Source organism: Ovis aries, chromosome 8, assembly GCF_016772045.2.
Source record: "Ovis aries strain OAR_USU_Benz2616 breed Rambouillet chromosome 8, ARS-UI_Ramb_v3.0, whole genome shotgun sequence".
Lineage (NCBI taxonomy): Eukaryota > Metazoa > Chordata > Mammalia > Artiodactyla > Bovidae > Ovis > Ovis aries.
In genome coordinates, this window is record NC_056061.1 from 23,736,019 (window position 1) to 23,761,744 (window position 25,726).

The 25,726-nt window shown below is 36.5% G+C and overlaps 1 protein-coding gene across 1 annotated transcript in view; it reads left to right on the forward strand.

The window, feature by feature from the left end:
• The window catches only part of HDAC2 (histone deacetylase 2), a 33,623-nt gene that overhangs the window by 2,114 nt on the left and 5,783 nt on the right, over positions 1–25,726 (forward strand). The window contains exons 2-8 of the mRNA XM_004011189.4: positions 10,606–10,718; positions 11,784–11,901; positions 13,967–14,041; positions 14,547–14,685; positions 16,834–16,975; positions 20,440–20,532; positions 20,614–20,722. Coding sequence (XP_004011238.1) covers positions 10,606–10,718; positions 11,784–11,901; positions 13,967–14,041; positions 14,547–14,685; positions 16,834–16,975; positions 20,440–20,532; positions 20,614–20,722 — 789 coding nt within the window. The remainder of the gene's footprint in view (positions 1–10,605; positions 10,719–11,783; positions 11,902–13,966; positions 14,042–14,546; positions 14,686–16,833; positions 16,976–20,439; positions 20,533–20,613; positions 20,723–25,726) is intronic.

Here is a 25,726-nt window from a genome sequence, read left to right on the forward strand (position 1 = left end):
AAGAAGGGTTTTAAAAGGTTAGGGTAACTGGTACTAAGGCTCTGCCTGCAGCTGTTAGTTGCTGTTGACAGTGATAGACTCTGATGAAATGAGCTGCTTGAAACTTCTTGTCACCAGGCTTGAACTGCAGAACCAGAAGGTACACTTAAGTAGCAGTTTTATCAACAGCTATTCTTTTCCTGGGCCCATTTACAATGAGCCTTCATTGAGGGGATGGGAGCAAGTATTGATCCCAAGAGCAGGATGCAGACTTGATAGGAAGAGTAATCTTTGTGATTTAGTCAATAGTTTATAGTGGACCATTCAGCTGCTTCATCTGATGGCCAACAGCAGGTGTATAATTGAATGTTTAGATGTCTCTGGTTAGGTTATCTGTCTTTTGTCTATGGCTCTTCCTTGACTAATTTTTAGAATGGAATATGTAATTGCTTACATTGGGAATATGCTCTGGGTTCTTTTTGTGGGGGTGGGCTAATAAAATATTTTGCACAGGTTATTAAAATGAATAGGTATCATTATGCTAATTCTTTGTAGGTGATAGTATGTTAAGCTGTGGATAGTTAATTCCAAAAGCTTAGATTTTCATCACCAGGAAAACCCTATTTTGTCAGCTTATAAGGATAGTGATAGTAGTTTTTTTTTTTTCAATTGTGAGGAAAGAGCTTGTGCATCAGAGAACTGACTCTAAGATAGACAAACATCCAGTACTCCTTGCCGGGAGAAGTCCTGTGGACAGAGGAGCCTGGCAGGCTATAGTCCACGGGGTCCCTCAAACACCACATGGCAGCTAAGCAACAACATCAGTGTCGAAAATAATAGTGTCAGTGTCAGTAATCTATGGAACTAGAATAGTTGGTTTTAATTTGTTGTAAAGCAGGTAGAAGGAAGAACGATCAAGAGGGAAGCCGTAGGTATAGCGAATTCTGCAGCCATAGGGATCCTCCTACCTTTAGGCTTACTGGGACCAGTAGGCCTACTCTTGGTGACAGAGAGAGTGTCTAGCAAATGAAAGGGACTTCTAAAGACGTATGTTCTTTTCTCTGTTCACATTACAGACTCAGTATCATACCGTTTAGGTCACTGGAATGAGAGTTTCAAGGCATTGATGGATGAAATATCCTTAGACCTTTGAAGAAAAGTAAGAGAAGTTTTGGGGCTTCCCCACTGGCTCATGGGTAAAAAAGCTACATGCAATGCAGGAGATGCAGGTTTGATCCCTGGGCGGGGAAGATCCCCTGGAGAATGGAAAAGCAACCCACTCTAGTGTTCTTGCCTGGAGAGCCCCATGGACAGGGGAGGCCGGCAAGCTACAGGTCATAGGGTTGCCAAGAGTCGGACATGACGGAAGCAACTGCACGCACAAGAGAAATTTTTACTTTTGCAGCTTCTGACTTATGACTCGTTTCCTAAATCTTGATCATCTAGTATATACTGCAAGATTGTTGATAATCTATTAAACGATATAGTTATATCCCTTCTGGGTTTAAAATACTGTGATTTCTAGGAATTCCCTGGTAGTCAAGTGGTCATGGTTTCGAGCTTCCCCTGCAAGGGGCATGGTTTCAATCCCTGGTCAGGGAACTAAGATCCCACATGCCACATGGCAAAAGAGAAAAAAATAAAATGATGTGATTTCTGTACTTAAATATAATTAGCAAACCAAGCTGTGTTAGGTTCTGATACATGTACATGTATCTGTATGTACTGACACATACATCAGTAATACTTTATCAAGAAATGTTAACTGTAGTTTGTTTTAAATTGGCTTGAGGCCAGTTACCTTTAGTGTCTGTTTTATTGTATATACAATATATTAATAATTTTGTATATCACAATTTATATGATTATATGCATTGCTCTGTGTTGTATTTTTCTGGTAGGGTTCTCTGATAGGGTTCATCATAAGATTTGGAGAAAAGTGGTTCGGAGAAAATCACTCAGCACTGTACAAAGATAGACTATAAAAGTTACCAATATCAAGTCTCCCAGTATACACCGAGTCTACTGTAGCACATTATAAGAATTCTGCTTGGCAGTCAACTATTGGCAGATTTCCTTAGATTTTATTTATAACAGTGATGCCAGAGCCTTTTGCTGCTGCTGCTTAGTTGCTCAGCCGTGTCCGACACTGTGCAACCCTATGGACTGCAGCCTGCCAGACTCCTCGGTCCATGGGATTCTCTAGGCAGGAGTATTGGAGTGGGTTGCCATGCCCTCCTCCAAGGGATCTTCCTGACCCAGGGATCAAACCTGGGTCTCCTGCATTACAGGCAGATTCTTTACTGCTGAGCCACCAGGGAAGCCCAAGCCTTTTGCTAGGTAGTCTTTAATATATCTGCATGGGTTCTTAGATATAGTATAAACATTATTATCCATGAAATAGGTAATCTTTTCTTTGGAGGCAAATCTGGATACTGAATTATAGCAGTAGTTCATAAATACCAGTGGTTTTATTCCACATCATTTATTTAAACATGGCAAAACATAAGACTGAGATTTTCATATACTTGAATTCTCTTCCCCAAGATTTTTTTTTTTTTTTACCATTTTCTTCCTTCAGATTTCACCTTAACAGAGAAGCTTTTCCCTTTTACCTTAATCCCTGTTACTGTTTTTCTGTCTATCAATTACACCTAATTTTTCTTTCTTCCTACTGTAGTATAAACTTGATGAGGATAAAATCTGTTTTGCTGATGTCTATACTTCTACCATTTCATACTGTTCATGGGGTTCTCAAGGCAAGAATACTGAGTTCAGTTCAGTTCAGTCGCTCAGTTGTGTCCGACTCTTTGCGACCCCGTGAATTGCAGCACTCCAGGCCTCCCTGTCCATCACCAGCTCCCAGAGTTCACTCATACCACATCCATCGAGTCATTGATGCCATCCAGCCATCTCGTCCTCTGTCGTCCCCTTCTCCTCCTGCCCCCCAATCCTTCCCAGCATCAAAGTCTTTTCCAGTGAGTCAGCTCTTCGCATGAGGTGGCCAAAGTACTGGAATTTCAGCTTTAGCGTCAGTCCTTCCAAAGAAAGTGGTTTGCCATTCCCTTCTCCAGTGGACCGCATTCTGTCAGACCTCTCCACCATGACCCGCCCGTCTTGGGTGGCCCCACACAGCATGGCTTAGTTTCATTGAGTTAGACAAGGCTGTGGTCCTAGTGTGATTAGTTTGGCTAGTTTTCTGTGATTATGGTTTCAGTGTGTCTGCCCTCTGATGCCCTCTTGCAACACCTACCGTCTAACTTGAGTTTCTCTTACCTTGGACGTGGGGTATCTCTTCACGGCTGTTCCAGCAAAGCGCAGCCACTGCTCCTTACCTTGGATGAGGGGTATCTCCTCACGGCCGCCTCTCCTGACCTTGAACGTGGAGTAGCTCCTCTTGGCCCTCCTGCTCCCACACAGCCACCGCTCCTTGGACATGGGGTTGCTCCTCTCAGCCGCCACCCCTGACCTCGGGCGTGGGGTTGTTCCTCCCGGCCTCTACCCCTGGCCTCTGGCGTGGGGTGGCTCCTTATGGCAGAAAGTGAACAGGAACTAAAAGGCCTCTTGATGAAAGTGAAAGAGGAGAGTGAAAAAGTTGGCTTAAAGCTCAACATTCAGAAAACGAAGATCATGGCATCTGGTCCCATTACTTCATGGGAATTAGATGGGGAAACAGTGGAAACAGTGTCAGACTTTATTTTTGGGGGCGCCAAAATCACTGCAGATGGTGATTGCAGCCATGAAATTAAAAGACGCTTACTCCTTGGAAGGAAAGTTATGACCAACCTAGACAGCATATTCGAAAGCCGAGAACAAAGGTCCTTACCTTGCGAACAAAGGTCCGTCTAGTCAAGCCTATGGTTTTTCCAGTAGTCATGTATGGATGTGAGAGTTAGACTGTGAAGAAAGCTGAGTGCCGAAGAATTGATGCTTTTGAAATGTGGTGTTGGAGGAGACTCTTGAGAGTCCCTTGACTGCAAGGAGATCCAACCAGTCCATCCTAAAGGAGATCAGTCCTCAGTGTTCTTTGGAAGGAATGATGCTAAAGCTGAAACTCCAGTACTTTGGCGACCTCATGTGAAGAGTTGACTCATTGGAAAAGACCCTGATGCTGGGAGGGATTGGGGGCAGGAGGAGAAGGGGATGACAGAGGATGAGATGGCTGGATGGCATCACTGACTTGATGGACGTGAGTCTGAGTGAACTCCGGGAGTTGGTGATGGACAGGGATCGCAAAGAGTCAGACACGACTGAGCAACTGAACTGAACTGAACTGATAACTTCTACCAGCCTTAATAAAGATATAGGGTTTCTTGCATTATTGATGAATAAATGATAAATACCTTATACTTTTACAGCTGGATTCCACTCAAGTTACAGACAGGCAGGATGAGTGGCATTTTATTTATCTTCTCCATGAAAATAGATTTGTGTATCTGACTCAGCTCACCATCTATCCTTTTCTACATAGTCTAGTTTTAATGTCCAAGGAGAGAGCAACACCTGGTACCTAAAAGATTTTTCTTTTTTCCTTCGGTGACACAAGTTTTGAACTATTGCCACTGCTATCATAAAGAAAGCAAAGAAAGGGTTTCTCTGATACCAAAAAAAAAAGTATTAGTAATTAACAAAAACTTAACAAAAACTTTAAATGCTTGTGTTGACACATCCTTAAAGGAAACTATTGCGATTGGGGAGAAAGGTTATCTCTTCGGAAATGATAATAGCATTGAAAGGTGGATGAGATCAGATTTAAAGTTCAAGTGTTGGGGTGGTGTCAATTTTGAGTTCAGAAATATTAAGTGGAGTTAAAGTCCTTAATCTGTGTTGTGTAGACAAAAGATTGAAATCGTAAGAAGAAAATAAAAGACTATGTTAGAAATAAATACTGGAGAGAGTGTGGAAAAAAGGGAACCCTTCTACACTGTTGATTGAAATGTAAATTGATACAGCCACTATGGAGAACAAAATCGAGGCTTTCCTTAAAAATCTAAAAGTGGAGGTACCTTATGATCCAGCAATCCCACTCCTAGGCATATATCTGAAGAAGATTCCCTAGAGGAGGAATTGGCACCCCACTCCAGTATTCTTGCAGGAGAATCCCATGGACAGAGGAGCCGGGCAGGCTACAGTCGATAGAGTCACAAAAAGTCAGACATGATTGAGCAGAGAGGCATATATCTGGAGAAACCTGACTTGAAAAGATACATGTCCCCCAGTGTTTATTGCAGTACTGTTTACAGTCATCACGACATGGAAGGAGCCTAACTGTCCACTAACAAAAGAGTGGCTAAAGAAAACGCAACACACACACACACACACACACAGAGTAATGATGGAATGTTACTCAGTCGTAAAAAGAATGAAATAACGCCATTTGCAGCAACATGGATGGACTTAGAGATATCATGCCAAGTGAAAGGTAAGTCAGAGAAAGACAAATATCATGATACCATTTGTATGTGGAACCTAAAAAGATAATATAAATGAATTTATGTACAAAACAGATTCAGACTTAGGAAACAAATTTATGGCTACCAGAGGGGAAGGGTGGGAAGGAGGGATAAATTGGGAGTTTGTGATTAACATATACAAACTATTGTATATAAAATAGATAATCTGTATAATACTGTATGGCACAGGGAACTCTACTTAATGTCCTGTAGTCACCTATATGGGAAAAGAGTGTGAAAAAGAATAGATATATGTGTAAGTATGCTTGAATCACTTTTCCGTACACTTGAAACTAACATGACATTGTAAATCAACTGTACTCCAATATAAAAAATATTTTTAATTAAAAATGTTTTTAAGAAGGAAAGGCAGGACTATGTTAGATAGTAAGTGAGGGGACCTTGGTAGGGTAAATTTAGACAAGGCAAGCCCCTGAAGGCATAGAATGGGGCAGCCTCCTTAAAAGACTTTTCTTTCATAAGACACTGCAGACTTCAGAGGCTGCATAATTAGAAGAGACCTGGTGTGCTTAACAGAGAGGAAGCTAAGGGGAAGACATGGGAAACTATAGGTTCAGGCCAGGCAGTAGAGGGCCAGACCACCCAAGACTGTGTGGTTAGAGATTTGGACTTTATTCAGGAAGCAGAAAGCCACTGAAGTTTTCCTAAGTATCTGGAAAGTAGAGAAAGGATGAGAAAGAGTGATAGAATGTAAGACTGAAAGTAAGAATTGAGTATATATTGGTCCACATACACGGTAATGAATGCAACTGATAGACATGGACATATTTAAAGAGAGATTTTAGGAGTAAAACTGATAGAATTTGTTGATTGGGTTGGAAATGGAGTTGGGACTTTGTGATCACTAAATGAAAGATGCCTCCTAAATTTCTGAATTTTGAGCAGTTAGGTGCCTTATTCCTGACAGAAGAGGATTTAGAGCAGCACTGTTGATTCACTTACTTACTCAAGCACCCGCCTGGCACACAGTAGGCTCTTGATGTGTGAGATGAATGAATGAACTGGAGAGACTTGATAAAGGTTGGTGGAAGAATGGCTGTGGGGTGGTATGAAATCCAGGAAAGTGGTATCATGGAAACCAAGACTGAGTATTTCAAGAAGCAGCCAGTGTGTTAAAGTCACTAGTGGTCTATCTAGTCTATGGAAGACAAAAATAATACAGTAGCTCTCTGTTTTTTCTTGAATCATTTTTTAATCAACTTTTCTTTAGGCATAAAGGTTAATTTCATAGTCCTGAAATCCAAAATTATCTGAAAAGTGAAAACAAAATTGTACAACTCATTTGGAATCAAAGCTTAACTTGAATTAATATTTACCATCTTTTTTATCATCCACTTACTTTGAATATTTACATATTTTTATTGCAGAAATATTAATGTTTGCTTACAGAATGCAGCCCAGACTTACGGTTGCCACATAATATATGGCAGATACATCATATTACATTTATAAAATCAAATAGATGTAGTTTCAGAACTTTAAAGAAAAGAGATTGTAGACCTTAGTAGCCACTTCTATTCTGGGAGCTTCTTGAAGAGTGAGCAGTTTTGAAAATTTTGCAGGTAATGCCTCAGTCTTTTTGTTAATTACTTCACATTGACAAAGTTTGTTGTATTCAAGGAACCACTTCAAAGCTAATTTTTCTGAATGCTTATTTCACTGGTAAGGCATTTTTTAGTAGTATGATGAAGATCAGGGAAACGTTTTAAATGCCCAGATTACATTGTGTCCTTGCTCAGTTGTGTCTGACTCTTTGTGGCCGCATGGTCTGTAACCTGCCGGGCTCCTCTTTCCATGGAATCTTTCAGACAACAATATTGGAGTCGGTTGCCATTTCCTAGCTAGGAGATCGCCCCGACTCAGGGGTTGGACCTATGTCTCCTGCACTGGTACTGCACCACCTGGGGAGCCCCCAAATTACATTACTGACCATTTACATGAGGTGAATGAAATCCATAGGTTTTTGCAACTAAGGAAAGCTATTTTATCTGTATGGAAAAGTGGATGTCTGCAAAGCAGTCATGTAGAGAATCTTGTGATAGAGGGTCAAGCAGTTCTTCTAGTACTCCCTTACGTTTCGGAAGAATTCTTCAGAAACCAAATAGCAGTTGTCTGTAGCTTGGCTGCCTTTGTGGACATGTGTCATTTACGTAGTATGCGTATTCTTGGTAGAACTGGGCCCCCAAAAGAAACTTGTTGAAAGCTGTGTATATTCATATAAAATTTGAGGACCCTGTTGGTAGATAGGTAGTTTTTTAATGTTCATTTTCTTTAAATGTTCGTATTCCATTTTGTGTCCTTTTCTTGTCAGGCTTCCCCCTGCCGTTTCTCTCTAGTGAGTGTAAGTGCCGTTACTTTCCCAGTAGCTACTACTAAAGAAGATGGGCGGAGTTGCTCTGCCTGAGTTTGAACCTAGCTCTTCTACTTGCTAGCTGTGTGACTTTCACATCTCTCCATCTTCACTTTAATAAAATAGGAACAGTAATCATATTAATAATACCTACATCATAGGGTTGCTGAAAAGGTGAACAGATAATACATGTGAAGTGCTTAGAACGGTGCCCTCTCGGGCGCTCTGAATAAATGCTAATCACTGCTAACATCTTTTTTTTCAAGCCCTCTTGCTGAGAAATTACAGCTATACTTTCCTTTTGTAGATTATTGTTGTCTTTCTCATTATTAATTCAGTTCAGTCCAGTCGCTCTGTCGTGTCCAACTCTTTGCAACCCCATAGACTGCAGCATGTCAGGCCTCCCTGTTCATCACCAACTCCCGGAGTTTACTCAAACTCATGTCCATTGAGTCGGTGATGCCATCTAACCATCTCATCCTCTGTGGTCCCCTTCTCCTGCCTTCAATCTTTCCCAGCATCAGGGTCTTTTCAAATGAGTCAGTTCTTTGCATCAGGTGGCCCAAGTATTGGAGTTTCATCTTCAACATCAGTCCTTCCAATGAATATTCAGGACTGATTTCCTGTAGCATGGACTGGTTAGATCTCCTTGCAGTCCAAGGGGCTCTCGAGTCTTTTCCAACACCACAGTTCAAAAGCATCAATTCTTTGGCGCTCAGCTTTCTTTATAGTCCAGCTCTCACATCCATACAGGACTATTAGAAAAACCATAGCTTTGACTCTACAGACCTTTGTTGGCAAAGTAATGTCTCTGCTTTTGAATATGCTGTCTAGATTGGTCACAACTTTTCTTCCAACGAGCAAGCATCTTTTAATTATTAGATTAGTGATAGCTTTTTATTGAATTCTCAGTATGTACATAACTAGAGTATTTGATCTTAAGATATGGATATTAGAGACATTTCATCTTGATAATTTTTACACAGAGGAGATGGAAGTTATGTGAAGACTGTGTGTGCCCAGTTGCTCGATTGTGTCCAACTCTTTGCGATCCCGTGGACTGTAGCCCACCAGGCTATGTCCATGGGATTTTCCAGGCAAGAATACTGGAGTGGGTTGCCATTTCCCACTCCAGGGGATCTTCCTGACCCAGGGATCGAACCTGCATCCCTTGCATCTCCTGCATTGACAGGTGGATTCTTTACCGCTGTAACACCTGGGAAGCTAGAGAATCTTTATTCTTATTCTTGTTATCTCCTTTAGTAGGGATGATAACTTAGAAATCCCTTCCTTGTGTTAACTTAGGCCCGTGATACTTTGTAAACCTAGTGGGCTTTCCATATCTAAGAATTCGCTGAGACCAGGATGCTTTCAAGGAACTTCATGTGTATTGTCATGATGTAAAGCAGAGCTTTACAGCTAGGAAATTAACTGTTAGTTTCCTGTACTCTCATAGCCTCTGAACTATGATAAATGCAGAACCGTATCCCCATAGCTCTGCTTTGCTACTTGCCTGTATTGTCTTAGATTTATTGTTGGCACAGATTAAGAAAGGTTGACCATGTATATATATGAATTGTTTCCAGAGGAAAGCTTGTTTTGAAGATGAAGAGTTAAGTAAATTAAAGGTGCAGCACCAACAAAATCAGTTAGTACTAGTATTAGAAACTAGTATGTTACAATGTTGTAAAAGTGAATGTTCATCCTGAACTACTATTAAAATATATGGAAGAGAGAAGCAGAAGTTTTTAATTCCAGTGTCATTAAACAAACCAAAAAAAGTGTGTATTTAGGCAGGATTTTGAAAGATATTTTTGATCTAGAAAGGGAGTAAACATCATTCTTTATCTCTAGTTTTTATTATTTATTAGTTTTATTTATTTAAGATGATTTCAAACCATTGCAATCAGATTGGCTCAAATTTTAGACTTGATTATTTAAAAACTAGAGTTAGTACTGAAAGTAATTTCTAATAAACATTGTTGTAAAAATTGCCCATTGCATTAGAAAAATGGTGTATATTTAAGTGGCATCCTTAACACTTTTTATTATAGAAACACTGGCTCTTTACGTACCTAAAACTATTTTATTGGAATTTGGTAGGCAAAAATCTGGGATTTTGGTGTTATTTAAAGTAAACCTTATATGTAAATTGTTAAGACCTGGAATATGATATATCTTAAAAGATAGGAATTATAATTTTTTAATCATGAAGAAAGAGGCAAAATATTCTCATTAGCCTGAAAAATGTAGTAAGTATGTCATAAGAAAACTTTATTTAGGATCCCAGTTTCAGTTACCAAAATTCCTTATTGACCAATATGGATGTATAAAACATTTCAGCCTCTGTAATACCAACTATACAGGGTTTGAGGATGCCAGTGAATCATCTAAGAAGCAATAAGTCATACTCATGAAATTCCTTACGTACCTTACGCATCTGAATTTGCCATTGAATACTAAAAGCAAGTGTCACTTTAAGGAATAGTAACTCCTTTTTGTAATTTGAGTAAAGAATATTTTATTTATTGCTAATCCCAAACTTCTAGTAAACTAAAAATCAGAAAAGCTTGCTGGCCTTAATATTTGAACAAACATAATGTATTGAAGGAGTCCTCAGTGTGTAAAAGCATGCATAGTATCTTGGTTTTCTAATAGTTTGAGAGTTGCAAAATTTAATATCATTATTTAATATTTTAAATAAAGCTTATTTTATTTAGATGACATCTTCTAATAGTGAACAATAAGTAGTTCATTAAGATTCTCTTGTGTGTATTGTTCATTTTGTCTTTCCTTTTTTAGGTGATATTGGAAATTATTACTACGGACAGGGTCATCCCATGAAACCTCATAGGATCCGCATGACCCATAACTTGCTGCTAAATTATGGCTTATATAGAAAAATGGAAATATATGTGAGTATACCTTTTGCTAAATATTCAGTTTTCTTTGTTTTTTACCATTGCTTTGAAACTTTGTTTTCAAAGTTGGAGGGCATTTAGCAGATGAAAAGGACTGGAAGGAAACAGAAAGTCCTCTTTTTTTGTTTCAGTTTTCAGAGAGAACTTGAGAATGTGGGCCTCCTTTTTCCCTTTTTCCTTCAACCATTTTAAAAAAACGGTCTCCCTCCCCCAGGTTTTCCCATAACTAGAGACCAACTCAATTTAGCATACTAAATATTTTTGTTAAAATAATTATTGACCTGTCTATGCTGCTGAAGAGTTGATCTGGGACTATTACAACAGAATTAGGAAGAAAATTAATTGTACAAATATTTGTTGGCATATGAAACACTGTATTAGTAAGCATGCAAAGTGTCTGTTGTGCAGAAAAGATAAGAATGTAGACAGACAGATATAAGGTGTGACAGTTCCTGTCTGCTGGGGAGAATAGGACAGCTTGGAGCAGTGAGCAGTGTTGGGCAATATATGTAAGCTTCTTTCTTTGAGATTATAAACATTTAGAGAAGAGTTGAATAGGACTTGCATTCAGGAAGCGTGTCATAAATGAAGTGAACTTCCTGGGAACAAGGATGATTAGGATAGTCAAAGGAAAAGGAAGAGAGGTCATGAACTAATAGAAAATGAGTCTCATTTTACCTGGATGAGTCTCAGCCTTCCTGAAAATTAATGGTCAGTGATGAAATTACTGGCATTGGAGCAGAAGGTTTATGGTAGAAAATGTTAGAAAGTAGAGTCTTTAGAAGGATTGAGCTGTTTCCACTAAAAAAAAGGAGTGATTGATTCATAGTTGGTGTTAGACCTGTGTAATCCTTTTAAAAGGAATATTGTTTTTGAAATTGATTACTGCTTTCTAAAACACATATGTATAAATTTGGATTTGCTTTGAAATGTATCTCTTTTATTCTGGCAGACAGTTCTCTTGAGAGTAGTGGTAGGGGACATTGTATACTTTGTGTTTGGTAACCTTGATCTAACCAGTTGTAATTACACAATTCTGACATTTATTTTTCTTCACAGAGGCCCCATAAAGCCACTGCTGAAGAAATGACGAAATACCACAGTGATGAGTACATCAAATTTCTACGTTCAATAAGACCAGATAACATGTCTGAGTACAGTAAGCAGATGCAGAGATGTACGTTTCTTTGTTAAAAGTATATATTAGGAGGGATAAGTATAAATAAGTACTTTCAGAACTTGCAATTAGAGTTACCTAAATCTAGATATTTTCCTGATCTAATTATTTTTATTATTTATTTATTTTTAAAAGTCCCTGTGACAATACTAAAGCTGCTTTAAAAAAAAAAAAAAAAAAATAGCCTACCTGAAGCTTATTGGTCTGCCGAACTGCCAAAGAGCTATTTGGATGTTCTTTGCTCTTTGGTTTGGTTCCATGTTAACTTTGAGATAGTGGATGTTGGTAGGGAAACCTCCTTCCCCTGCTTTTAAAAATATGACTGTACTTTGGCAGTAGTCTGGTGTGTATGTTTCTTGTCTTCTATTTGTGTGCTTTAATCCAGACTATTCCAGAAAGTTCCAAAAAAGCAAAACTTGAATTTACCTCTTGTGGGCAGCTGTTTACATTGCATTTACAACTATCTGTTGGTGCTGCTTAAGTTACTTCAGTTGTGTCCGACTCTGTGCAACCCCATAGACAGCAGCCCACCAGGCTCCCCCGTCCCTGGGATTCTCCAGGCAAGAACACTGGAGTGGGTTGCCATTTCCTTCTCCAATGCATGAAAGTGAAGTTGCTCAGTCGTGTCCGACTCTTAGTGACCCCATGGTCACTATCATTATATTAAATATTGAGTAATCAGAGATGATTTAAATATATGGGAGGATGTTCCATTGGTTGTATGAAAACACTGTATGAGGGATTTGAGCATCCCCAGAATTTGCTATCATCCGGGTCCTAAAAACAATACCTTGTTGATACCAAGGGACAGTTGTACGTATATCTGTATTTCCCTTTGTTGTATCAATGAAGCTTTTGACTCTCTTCTACACAGTGTTATCTTTTGTAGATATTTTATTATTAGAGATTGAATGCAAGAAGATAGAGTGCAAGATGTCTTTCTAAAATGACTAGAACAATGTTTTTTAAAGCTTGATACTGGCATTCATTCCGATGTTTTTATTGATGGACTTCATTAATGATTTTGTTAAAACAGTATTATTTGTTCAGTAATACTAAATTAAGTGTAGTTGCTAGACATCTTATAAATTCATAGAATTTGATGTACATTTTGTTTATCTCATTTGATTCAGTAAGATGTTGTATTACAAATATTAATAGATATTATTTGCCCCTGTTTTTTCAATGGGGATTTAGGCTTAGATTAAGTCATAGTTAGCCCTAAGGTAAAATGAACTAACAGGATTGGTTTTAAATTTACATAATACTGAATTGTATTAAGATAATGATCATATCTGAATAGCAGGAAGATAAAATGTATATGTTAAAATAAATTAAGGATGTACAAACCTATACAAAGTAAGTAATGACCCTTTTTCTTGAAGAGGATATAAATTGAGGGGTGAGGAGAACTGAGAATGGGTTGTACAATCTGTGTCCATTTCATCCTCTCAGTACCAAGAAGCTAAATATGTTGTGATGTGCTGTGTATCTATATTCGTGTGCTGTCTCCTTGTGCCTTAAGTATCTCTTTCATCTGTATCTTGGCTGTCATCAGCTTACGGAATTCTTACCATCTTTTAAGATTAACACTAACCATGGATGTGGGCAACCAACTGTTACATTTTTTTGGTGATCAGTACATTTCAAAGTTATGGATATTCTGTATACTTAAAGGAGTTTTAAAAAATGTAAATCATAAAGTAAGTGAGCTTAAACTTTTTAGGATTTTAATTAATTTACTGCTCTATATTTAAGGAGAAATGCCTAGGAAATTTAACCTCGTATTTTAATTAAATAACCCCAAATACCTTTTCTATTTTGATAGCTACTGATTTGTTTAAAAAGCAGATATTTTCCATAGATAATCATGTGAAGAATTGGTGGTGGTATTTCAGACCTTATATTTTAACTGCCTTGGATAAAATTGCAAACTTTACTACTATGATGTGTATGTTTTATGATTGCATCAAACACATGTTATTTTTAGGATATAGTTTTTGTAAGAAAAGGCTTTCATTGATTCACAGAATGGATTGAAATTAATGAAATCCGTCTTCCACAGTTAATGTCGGAGAGGACTGTCCAGTGTTTGATGGACTTTTTGAGTTTTGTCAGCTTTCAACTGGTGGCTCAGTTGGTAAGTGTCTTGATTTCGTCAAATTTAGAAGTTGATTTAAACTTGTGTGTATTTTTTGAGATATTTGTTTGAAACAAGCTTTAATAGTGTCTGATTTTAATAACAAAAGTAGTATGTGTATAGTATGTTTATAGCTGTCTACAGTTACAGTTGTTTTCAGTGGCGCGCACCCCCCCACCCAGTTTTGTGATCATAATGTCTCAAACTTTTTATTTGCAGCTTTTTACTTCACTTGCATTTCCAGTTAGAGACTTCTTTTTCCTCCCTTTCTTCTAGCTACCGTTGTCACTACCACTTTCCAACTGTGTGCTCTTATGTAACCAGATCACAGCTACAGGAGAATAGTCACCTAAAGAGAAGCTGTTAGTGCCCATGGCAGTGGTCCTCTTATGATTTTATACTCATTTGCTTATGCATGACATCCTCTTTCCTCTAGGGCTTTTGTCTAGTTATAGTAACTTTTAATTTTGAACATTTAAACATTTCTCCTATCTTTAATTGTTAGCTGGTGCTGTGAAGTTAAACCGACAACAAACTGATATGGCTGTTAACTGGGCTGGAGGATTACATCATGCCAAGAAGTCAGAAGCATCAGGATTCTGTTATGTTAATGATATTGTGCTTGCCATCCTTGAATTACTAAAGTAAGTTCATTGTGTTTGACATTTTTCCTGTAAAAAGTGTTTTAATTCATAGTAAAAACCTGTGCCTTTTTTAAAACATGAACAATGGGTTGAAAATAGTGGATAAATCATGTACAGATTCATTCCAAACCATTGTAAAAATGTAGGAAATTTGGCTAGTTCTTGGATTATTAAGAATGAGAACTGCATATTGATGTCTGAGAGTTTATTAAGTACCTTCCTAAAAGTATTAGAAGTAGCTTGACAGTTTAGATTGAAGATGTAGTTCTAACTATTGAAAAAAGATGACGTGACCTTAGAAGTTTGTGTTTTAACATTTTGTAAGTTTTAACTTTCAAGAAAAAAATTTGAAACCTGTGTTAAAATTTGTTTATCTATTGAATGTGACAGTTCACTGCCTAGCTCCCTCATAGAGTAAGGTTTTGTTCTCTACTAATGGATATAATTATCTCTAAATTGCTAAAGGAATCAGTTTTAAAGTTTTTCTTGACTGTCAGTTGGAGAGAAAGATCTATAGAGGTATTTGTGATTTTGGAGATTTACAAAGTTAGACTTTTTTTTTTAACTCTCATTAGATAACACATCTTAGCCAATTCTACTTCAGATTGTAACAAATTGGTATTTTTCTCAAATTGAAAATGTTCTTGCCTGACATTATTCCATGCATACTATTTATAAAGGCTGATTTTTCAGTCACTTAAAATTTGGTATTGACTCAGTAAACAACTGAGCTGTGTTACTTGACTAATAGAGAGCCAAGGAAAAACCACTTGAAATCATTTGCCTTGTTTTAACTCACTGTTGGTGTTGGTTCCTGTGTCGTCATCTCAGAGCAGTAGTTCTTGCCCACATGCTAGTAGTCAACAAGCTTAGTTTAGTTTCTCTGGACACATTTCTTCAAATGGTACAAACTTGATTTAACTAACAGCAAACAGCTTTGAGCCATTCAGACACTTTGTTCACGCTCTGTGAAAGTGACTCAGTCGTGTCCTACTCTTTGCAACCCCATGGGCTATATAGTCCATGGAATTCTCTAGGCCAGAATACCAGAGTGGGTAGCTATACCCGTCTCCAGGGGATCTTCCCAACCCAGGGATCAAACCCGGCTCTCCCACATTGCAGGCAGATTCTTTACAAATTGGGCTATGAGGGAATCCCGTTCACGCTATTTTTATTTTATTATTTTAAAGAAAGTCTATGATGAGACATTATTTTCTAAGTTTCTGAGTGTTGCTTTCCTGTGAGTTGAGGATGTTCTTGTGAGGGCTTAGTCTTGTTTTGTCAGCCTGTATGTATTACATTCTTTTAACGTGGCTGTGGTAGTATTGTGAAGTGAATGATAGTACTATGCCATCTAATTCCATAAGAATCATCACTTGCTTGTGCCTTGAAAGGATGATATATGACATCCACTTTCTTAATTTCTTGTTTTGACGTGAGTTATCACTAATATAAGATGTCCGGGATGATGGTGCGGGTGACTCTTAAAATGCGTTCGGATTCTGCTGTGCTTGGCCGTTCTCCAAGCAGCACTGCGGTTTCTGTCACAGCCATCCAGTTGAAATGGAAAAGAAGCCATAGAGAATAGTGAGCAAACAAGCATGGCCATATTTCATTAACACTTTACTTACAGACACTGAAATTTAAATTTTGTTTAATTGTTCACATATCATGAAATTAATGTTTTGATCATATTTTCAGTCATTTAAAAATGTAAAAAAAAATATGTTCCAAAGACTGTACAGAAGCCATTGTCCACATTTGAACTGTGTCACACCCTACTTGATAACACTAAAGATTTACTAGAGAGGTGCGAGATGCTTTACAGTAGCAATTTTAACTAAGGTGTAATCTTCATTTATAAATATGTAGAAACATACACTATGTTTTCAAAGCAGAATAAGAGAGATTTCAGAAAGTAAATACATTTTCTTACCTAGATGTAAAGGGTGTAAAGAGAAGATTTGTAAGATCTGAGGTTCAATCTCTAACTTGAATAAGGATGGTCTCTTTGAATGGTCTCTTAGGCTAGAAGTAAAGAAAAGAAAGGAGATTAAACATTTTGGAATGTGGGAGCTGAAAAACAGATTTCCTGAATCCATGGTAGTTCTTCCTGTCTTAAAACCTTTTTGAAAACTTTGTTTTCAGGTATCATCAGAGAGTCTTATATATTGATATTGATATCCATCATGGTGATGGTGTTGAGGAGGCTTTTTATACAACAGATCGTGTAATGACTGTATCATTCCATAAGTATGGGGAATACTTTCCTGGAACAGGAGACTTAAGGGTAAGATTGAATTCTGTCTGAATAAATGTTATGAGATGAACCTTAGAGGAGGTTAGTAATCTTACACCTGAACTAATATTTTTCTGGATCATTAATTTGAAGCTTATATGAAGGATTATAACGTTGTAATTCGCTGTAACGTTGTAATTCGCTTTTTTGCTGACTATAAGCAAAAATTCTATAACTTTAAGGGCTTTCTTTTGCTGAGCTTTTTATTTGGTTGAATAAATACTTTTGAACATCCACAAAGCATGAAGCAGTTTTTTTAATGTTAAGTTTGAATCTTCAAAACCTACTTGATTGTAGCCTATATTGCTATTGAATATAAAGATTGGTGGGATAAAATAATTGACTTGAGTCTTTTTAAGGTTTTTGTATTGCCCTCTTTTTGTGATTCGTCATCAATTACCCAGACTTTAATGTCTTTTTTTCTTTAGGCTTTCCTCTCTCCTCCCTCATTCCTATCCCCCAACTCCCTCGCAGTTTAGGGAGAAAAAGAATATTATAGCTTATCCTGCCTGCCTATTTATATATTAAGCACGTTTATTTCTATTATATTTCTGTTATTGTCTTTCATTTAGTGCTTTGAAGTTCCCCCCACCTTTTTTTTTTCCTTTTTGCTTCACTAGAGGTTTTGTTTTTTGAACCAAACTACATGCACATTGAAGTTTATTCAAAAATTTATACAGCTGCTTTTAATTTAGCTGTATTATATGGGAGATTTCTTTTAGCATGCCAGTCAACATTAGTCCTAAACTATTATGTTAAGGTAAGTTTTAAGTCTGTGGTATGTCATTATGTTAGAGTTTCACAACCAAAAGTTTGAAGTGGGCTTAAAGTAGTCTTCAAATATATGATTTAATTGTTTGATCACAAGGTTGTATTCTTTTAGTAAGAGTGCAGATGGTGAAACTTTTCTTTACCCATAAGTGTGTAGGAGGTCATTTGTTTCACTTATTTCAGTTTCAGTTATGTGGCTTTTAAAATAGTTTATGTTTTCAGTTCTTTCTTGCCATGCTAGCTCATCCAGTGCCTTTCCCCGCTTGGTCTTACCTTACAGACCGGTGATTCCCTGTGACCCTAAACTGGCAGTCAGTTATACCTGAGACCTTAAAAGCGCATATTCTCAGACTCCAGAAGCTCTGAATGGTTGTACTCTGCACACTAAAATTCAAGAACCACTGCTCTAAACCAGTAGAATTTGTTTGTCTGTAACCATTGCACTATGATTAAAATTAAGCAAAAACTTTGCCAGCTTTAAGTTTAAAGAAATAGTGTCTTGCAGTATAATTTTAACTCATCTCAGAAATGGCATTGGAAGCCTCTCTTTAATTTCTGACAGTGTACTTAGAATTGTTTGAAGTTGGAAGATACTGGAATATGTGTGTTTTAAAGATTGAAAATGACTTGCAACATCTCTTTTCCTCTCAAGATTTTATACTCCTATGAAATGTCACATTTCTTTTCCCTTTAGATATTAAAAGATATCCCCAAGTTTAGGAAACTAAAATCAGTTTCCTACATTGTATGTGTTGTTGTATTTGGACTTTCATGAAGCTCAAGTATTAAATAATTTAGTAAACATTACCTTTTCTACCTGAGAATTCATTCTAAATCAGAAAAGAAGTCTACTGTGAGTTTAGATCGTTGTTAAAACTATGCTTGCATTATTATTAGATCAGTAGTCTACATGGAAGGAAAAAAACAAAGGTGTGATAAGCTAGCACTTACGGAGGGTATAAAACTTGGTCCAGTAAGGGCCGCAGTTCTGAACTGTGCGTGAGAAGTGCTTTTAATTCACTTCTAACTCCAGTGAGAAGTGCTGACCAACTTTCTGTATTCTGAAATCTTAATGTCAGTGTATATTCCAACCATGTTTTTTTACTACAGAAGTCTCAGGATTTACAGCATTTTAGTTTGTCCATATGTGTTTAGTTTATATTTAGTTATATAAAAATTTAGATTCTTTAAGAGAAATTGTGGGAGTGGGTGTGTAATTTCATGCTTTTTCATCGAAAGTTGGATCATAGTAACTCTAATATTGAAGGGTAAACTATGCTCTTTAAAAAATGGATTAAAGCTGAGATTGTTCCATGAGAAAAAAGGGAATAACATGTATTTGTATTAGTAATCCTAAAGATTCATAAATATTGAGACATTATTCAGTTGACCTTTGAAAAACAAGGGGATGCGGGATGCTGACTCTCCTGTAATTGAAAATCTGCATATGACTGACTCCCCAAAAGCATGGATACTAATAGCCTTCATGATAACATAAATGGCCAATTAACATATTTTGTATATGTATATCTACGTATATTTTATGCATTCATGACATACCTTTTTCTTAATTTTCAAAATATTTCTATACTGCAGTTCATGTACAAGTTTTTTCATATTGTTTCAAATCTCCAGAAAAATTTTCTAATACGTTTATTGGAAAAAAAATCTGCATAAAAGTGGACCCACCATTCAAACCCTTGTTTTGTAAAACAGGTCAATTGTAATTTAAAACACATGAAAAATGTCTCTACCCTCTCTTCTAAAAATATACAGTTGACTCTTGAACAACACAGGTTTTGAACTTCTGAGGGACTTTTTTCACTAAGCAATTACTTCAGTGCTACACAACTTGCAGTTAATTGAATCCACAGATGCAGAATTGTGAGTATGGAGGACAGATTGTAATGTTAAACTCAGGTTTTCAACTATGCTGTTGTTTATACCCCAGTGTTGTTCAAAGATCACCTGTTTATAGTGTGTGTGTATACATCTATACACATATACATAAGCATAGATTTACACATGCATAAATTATAATTAATAAAATAAGTATATATGTTTTGTGTATGTGTAGCTGGAACTCAGTTTCTCTCCTTTGCCTCTTGTGGGAGGTATTAATGCCTTGAGTGATACTTTTTTAACAAGTAGAAATAAAATTTATTTCAAGCCCAGTTAAATAAGACAGATTTCAGTGTTTTAGTCTGTAGCTGTTAAAACTTCAAGAAAGTCTTATAAGTATTCATCAACTCATACCAGATTGTGAGCCACAAGAAGGGTTTTGCATTAGAGACAATGCAGGACTGTCCTGCAGGGTTCTTTGGCTCAGAGTTTGTGTTTCCTACAGTTTGACTGGTAAATTTGTCTTGTGTATTTTGTTTATGACAAATTTCTTGAGTTAATGTAATATTTAATTTCAAACTGCCCTTAACTGTGTTAAATTTCTTTCCTCCCCAAAATAATCATTACAGATTAACTAGAATTGGTTCTTTTCAGCTTTATAAATATCCATAAATTTTGAAATACATACTTATTCTGTATTATTTCCTCTCTCAGCCTATAAGATGAATTCAGAATTGGGTTTGTTACCTACTCTTTTAATCTTTTAAAAATATTTTAATTAAATATGTCAAACTTTTCATTATGATGTATTCTCTAAGATCTACTTACACTATGTATTTTAGGATATTGGCGCAGGAAAAGGCAAATACTATGCTGTCAATTTTCCAATGAGAGATGGTATAGATGATGAATCATATGGCCAGATATTTAAGCCTGTAAGTATTACTGTTTTTTAAAATGAAGAGGAATTCTAAAATGTTTTTTAGAGATACTAACATTTGTTACCTTATACATAGATTATTTCAAAGGTGATGGAGATGTATCAGCCTAGTGCTGTGGTGCTACAGTGTGGTGCAGACTCACTATCTGGTGATAGACTCGGTTGCTTCAATTTGACAGTTAAAGGTAAGCAATTTGAAGAGTGATACTCCAGAAAAAAAATTTTTCTTCTTCCTAAGAACTTCCTGTAAAAACTCGTTCTTTACCTGCTACTTAACACGGAACCACATATGTCTTATATTTTTTATAGGTTTTTGGCATATGTATGTATGTATTTCGAATTGATTTATATAATTACAGTTAATCTAGTTTCAGTAAATTAGGTCTTTTTTTTTTTTACTTTATTTTTATTTTGTCAAATTTTTATATACATTTTTACAGGAGCAGTTTTATAAGACTTGTTGCTATCCCAACCAAGGCAGTGATTTTCTTCTTTTCTTTAAACTTGTATTTGTTTATTTATTTATTCTGGTTTTATTCAGATGTAGTTGACATGCAGCCGTGTGTAAGCTTGAGGTGCACATTATCATTTGACTTCAACAGCATGATTTCAGCATCCTGAAATGATTAATTAACACAGAAGGTTTAGTGAACACTCATCATCTCCTATAGTTAAAACATTAAAGAAATAGATTGAAAATGTATATATTTTTTTTGTGATGAGAACTCTTAGGATTACTGTCTTTAATAGCTTTCATTTATAACATACAGCAGTGTTAATTATCTGCATCATGTTGTACCTTTTATCCCTAATACTAAATCTTTTAATTAGAAGTTTGTATCTTTTTATTATCTTCATCTAATCCCCTCCCCACCTCTGGTAATCACAAATCTGATCTATTTTTCTGTCAGTTTGTTTGTTGATTGTTTTTGAAGTATAATTGACCTGCACCATTATAGTAGTTATTTTCCGGTCCACAGCATTGTAATTTGATAATCTGTACATTTCCAAATGATAACCACAATAAGTCTAGTTGTCATCAGTCATCATGCAAAGATATTATTTTGCTGTTGACTGTATTCCCAAACTATATATTTCATACCTGTTTCTCATTTATATTGTACCTTTTAATCTCCTTCATCTGTTTCGTTGCCCTCTTGAAACTATCTTATTTGTTTTCTGTAACTATTTCTGTTTAGTTATATTTGTTTATTTGTTTTTTAGATTCCACATATAATACTTAGCATAATTTTCAACATTTTTGGTTGATTCTTTTGGTGCTTACCTTTCTTAAGACAGTATGTATGCAAGCTTTTTAAATTTTTTTTGGCCATGCCATGCAGCTTGTGGGATCTTAGTTCCCCAACCAGGGATTGAACTCAGGCCCTCAGCAGTGCAAGCCCAAGAGTTTTAACCACTGGACACCCCGGGAATCCTGCAAGATGTATTATTATTTTTAACTTAATTTTAACTTTGTATATTCACTTTCCATTGTGAAAGAAAAGGGAGTCACCACTTTGTCCCTAACACATGCATTTACTCTTCCAGTATCCCATTTTTGCAGTTTAAATCTAGACCAGAATTTTAGCTGCGGTAGTCATTGTTTATGGCGTCATCAAAAACATTAAAGCAGGGTTCAGCTTGCTCAATTTTCCTTTTGCATAACTTGTTTTCTGTGCAATTTTGTCATTTCCTTAGTTTTCTCCTTACTCATTAATAAATGAAGGTAGATCAGGTTTTCTATCAGTTTTACCTTCTTGAAGAACAGCCTTCTGACTTGTTCGTGTTTGGGTGAATTTCCTCTGTAGATCTGTTAGAATGTTGAGCTCTTCTTTGCTTTTAAGTGTTAAAATCAACGTGATAGAGGTCCAGACCAAAGTAAAGATCACCATGAGCTGCTAGAGTGTAAGAATAAATCTGAAAATTTATAAGTTCTTAAAATTTATGGTATGTAGGTTAGTAGTGATTAATCATGGATATTATACAGGATTTTGGAGTTGTTTTCCTTGTGAACTTTTAGGTAACAAGTTCATGTTCTGCTTGAATTTTCTCATAAAAGGTGAAGAAGCTCAGGTAGAACTTTTTCCAGTACTGCTTACTATTGACTTAAACGGAAATTAGTAACAAAATTTAGATTTTAAAGACTATTTTATTTAATACTAGGATAGTTCCTGTGCCAGGCAGCATTAGAATTATTATATAATCAATCTATTCTGCTTATATTAGGTTGAACGATTTGAAATTATCTGTTTCCTCAAAAATCGATATGATCTTCTTAAAATCAATCTAATGTACTCAAAATGTGCATTAATTTGTCAATTTTCTTGTCTTAACTTTTTGAAAGTTCTTAATGCCTTTGTATGTAAAAGTAATAGCTTTCATAACTATAAGCTACAACATTTACTGTAAATCTACATTATATTTCAGCTGACTGATAGAATATAAGTTGTATAAAGCATATAAAGGTATTTGCAATCCCAAAACTTAAACTTGATTCCAAGCTTTTTCCAGTGCCAGCTTCAATTCAGATTTCTCAGGTCTGCTGAAGTCAGTTTACCTCTGTCTGTCTCCTTTATATCTTCATTTATATTGTTATTCATTTATAGCGTTACCATTGTTATGTTCTCCATTCTTCATTTTTATGTTTTAGCCTTAAAAAAACTCCCTTTATAATCATTTTTGTCAGATTTTGAGATGAAAGAAAAGGAAATGTCCTTTTTTAGCCAGCTTTCTTAGAAGTCTTTAAGTTAATTTTTTGTTTGTTTCATCTTTAAATATACCCAAATGGCTTTCCCCTATTATAAGAAGCATGCATTTTTGTAATTGCTGTAATAAAAATTGGATTGTGAATCATATGACTATTGAAGAATACTTAATGAAAATGCCCACAGTTATAGTTACATGAAGAAAACATTAAGCTTTTAAAAATTAGAAAGAATTGAAAGGGAATATTAAAAAAAAAATATCTTTGGATGATGAGGCTTCACTGGTAGCTCTATGGTAAAGAATCTGCCTGTCAATGCAGGAGACTCATGGGTTCAATCCTTAAACTGGGAAGATTCCCTGGAGTAGGAAAGGGCAACCCACTCCAATATTCTTGCCTTGGAAATCCCATGGACAGGGGAGCCTGGTGAACTACAGTCCATGAAGTTACAAAGAGTAGGACATGACTTAGCAACTGAATACAACAGCGGCATCTTCGGATGATAGAATTTTAGGTAGTTTTTTCCTTTGTACTTATTTTGATTTTTTCCAAATAGTCAACATGTATCAGTTTCTTCTGTAATTGAAGGATTTTGTTCTTGCTTTAAAGGTTGACTTATATTCCTGAATGATGATAATATAAGAAGTTACTAGTGACTCGTAACTGATTATTGAATTATGACATCCAAAGGAAATATTTGTTTTGATGTTAGGTTTACTTTATATTTAAATTTCTATACAAAGAAATTTGTTAAAGTTGTTTTTAATAGTAATAATTTAAATAAGTTAAGAAAAGTGTCCATAATACCACTATCTAAAATAACCTATGGAAAAGGTCAGTTTTCATTCCAATCCCAAAGAAAGGCAATGCCAAAGAATGCTCAAACTACTGCACAATTGCACTCATCTCACACGCTAGTAAAGTAATGCTCAAAATTCTCCAAGCCAGGCTTCAGCAATACGTGAACCGTGAACTCCGTGATGTTCAAGCTGGTTTTAGAAAAGGCAGAGGAACCAGAGATCCAATTGCCAACATCTGCTGGATCATGGAAAAAGCAAGAGAGTTCCAGAAAAACATCTACTTCTGCTTTATTGACTATGCCAAAGCCTTTGACTGTGTGGATCACGATAAACTGTGGAAAATTCTGAAAGAGATGGGAATACCAGACCACCTAACCTGCCTCTTGAGAAATCTGTATGCAGGTCAGGAAGCAACAGTTAGAACTGGACATGGAACAACAGACTGGTTCCAAATAGGAAAAGGAGTACGTCAAGGCTGTATATTGTCACCTTGCTTATTTAACTTCTATGCAGAGTACATCATGAGAAACGCTGGACTGGAAGAAACAAGCTGACATCAAGATTGCCCAGAGAAATATCAATCACCTCAGATATGCAGATGACACCACCCTTATGGCAGAAAGTGAAGAGGAACTAAAAGCCTCTTGATGAAAGTGAAAGAGGAGAGTGAAAAAGTTGGCTTAAAGCTCAACATTCAGAAAACGAAGATCATGGCATCTGGTCCCATCACTTCATGGGAAATAGATGTGGAAACAGTGTCAGACTTTATTTTTTGGGGCTCCAAAATCACTGCAGTTGGTGACTGCAGCCATGAAATTAAAAGATGCTTACTCCTTGGAAGAAAAGTTATGAGCAACCTAGATAGTATATTCAAAAGCAGAGACATTACTTTGCCAACTAAGGTCCGTCTAGTCAAGGCTATGGTTTTTCCAGTGGTCATGTATGGATGTGAGAGTTGGACTGTGAAGAAGGCTGAGCGCCGAAGAATTGATGCTTTTGAACTGTGGTGTTGGAGAAGCCTCTTGAGAGTCAATTGGACTGCAAGGAGATCCAACCAGTCCATTCTGAAGGAGATCAACCCTGGGATTTCTTTGGAGGGAATGATGCTGAAGCTGAAACTCCAGTACTTTGGCGACCTCATGTGAAGAGTTGACTCATTGGAAAAGACTGATGCTGGGAGGGATTACGGGCAGGAGGAGAAGGGGACGACAGCGGATGAGATGGCTGGATAGCATCACGGATTCGATGAACGTGAGTCTGAGTGAACTCCGGGAGATGATGATGGACCGGGAGGCCTGGCGTGCTGCAGTTCATGGGGTCGCAAAGAGTCGGACATGACTGAGCAACTGAACTGAACTGAACTGAACCCTGTATAGTCTTACGTAATTTTTTTGTTCATGTCTATGGAGGAAAGTGGTGACAAAACATCATTTAGATTAGGTTGTACTTAATGTTTCATTGTAACCTCACTTTTTTTTTCCCCCAAGTAACCTTATAAGAGCATAGGATCTTCATATCACATTAATAAAAATGTGTTATATTTATATGTTAATCTTAATATAGTTGTAGATTTGACTTTTCCATCAAGGACGCTTGTTAACATAGCCAGTTATGTCTACTTAATGAGTTTTGTATATTGTGTAAAAGGTGTTCGATGAAAGTTTAGACTAGAAATTTTCTTAAAA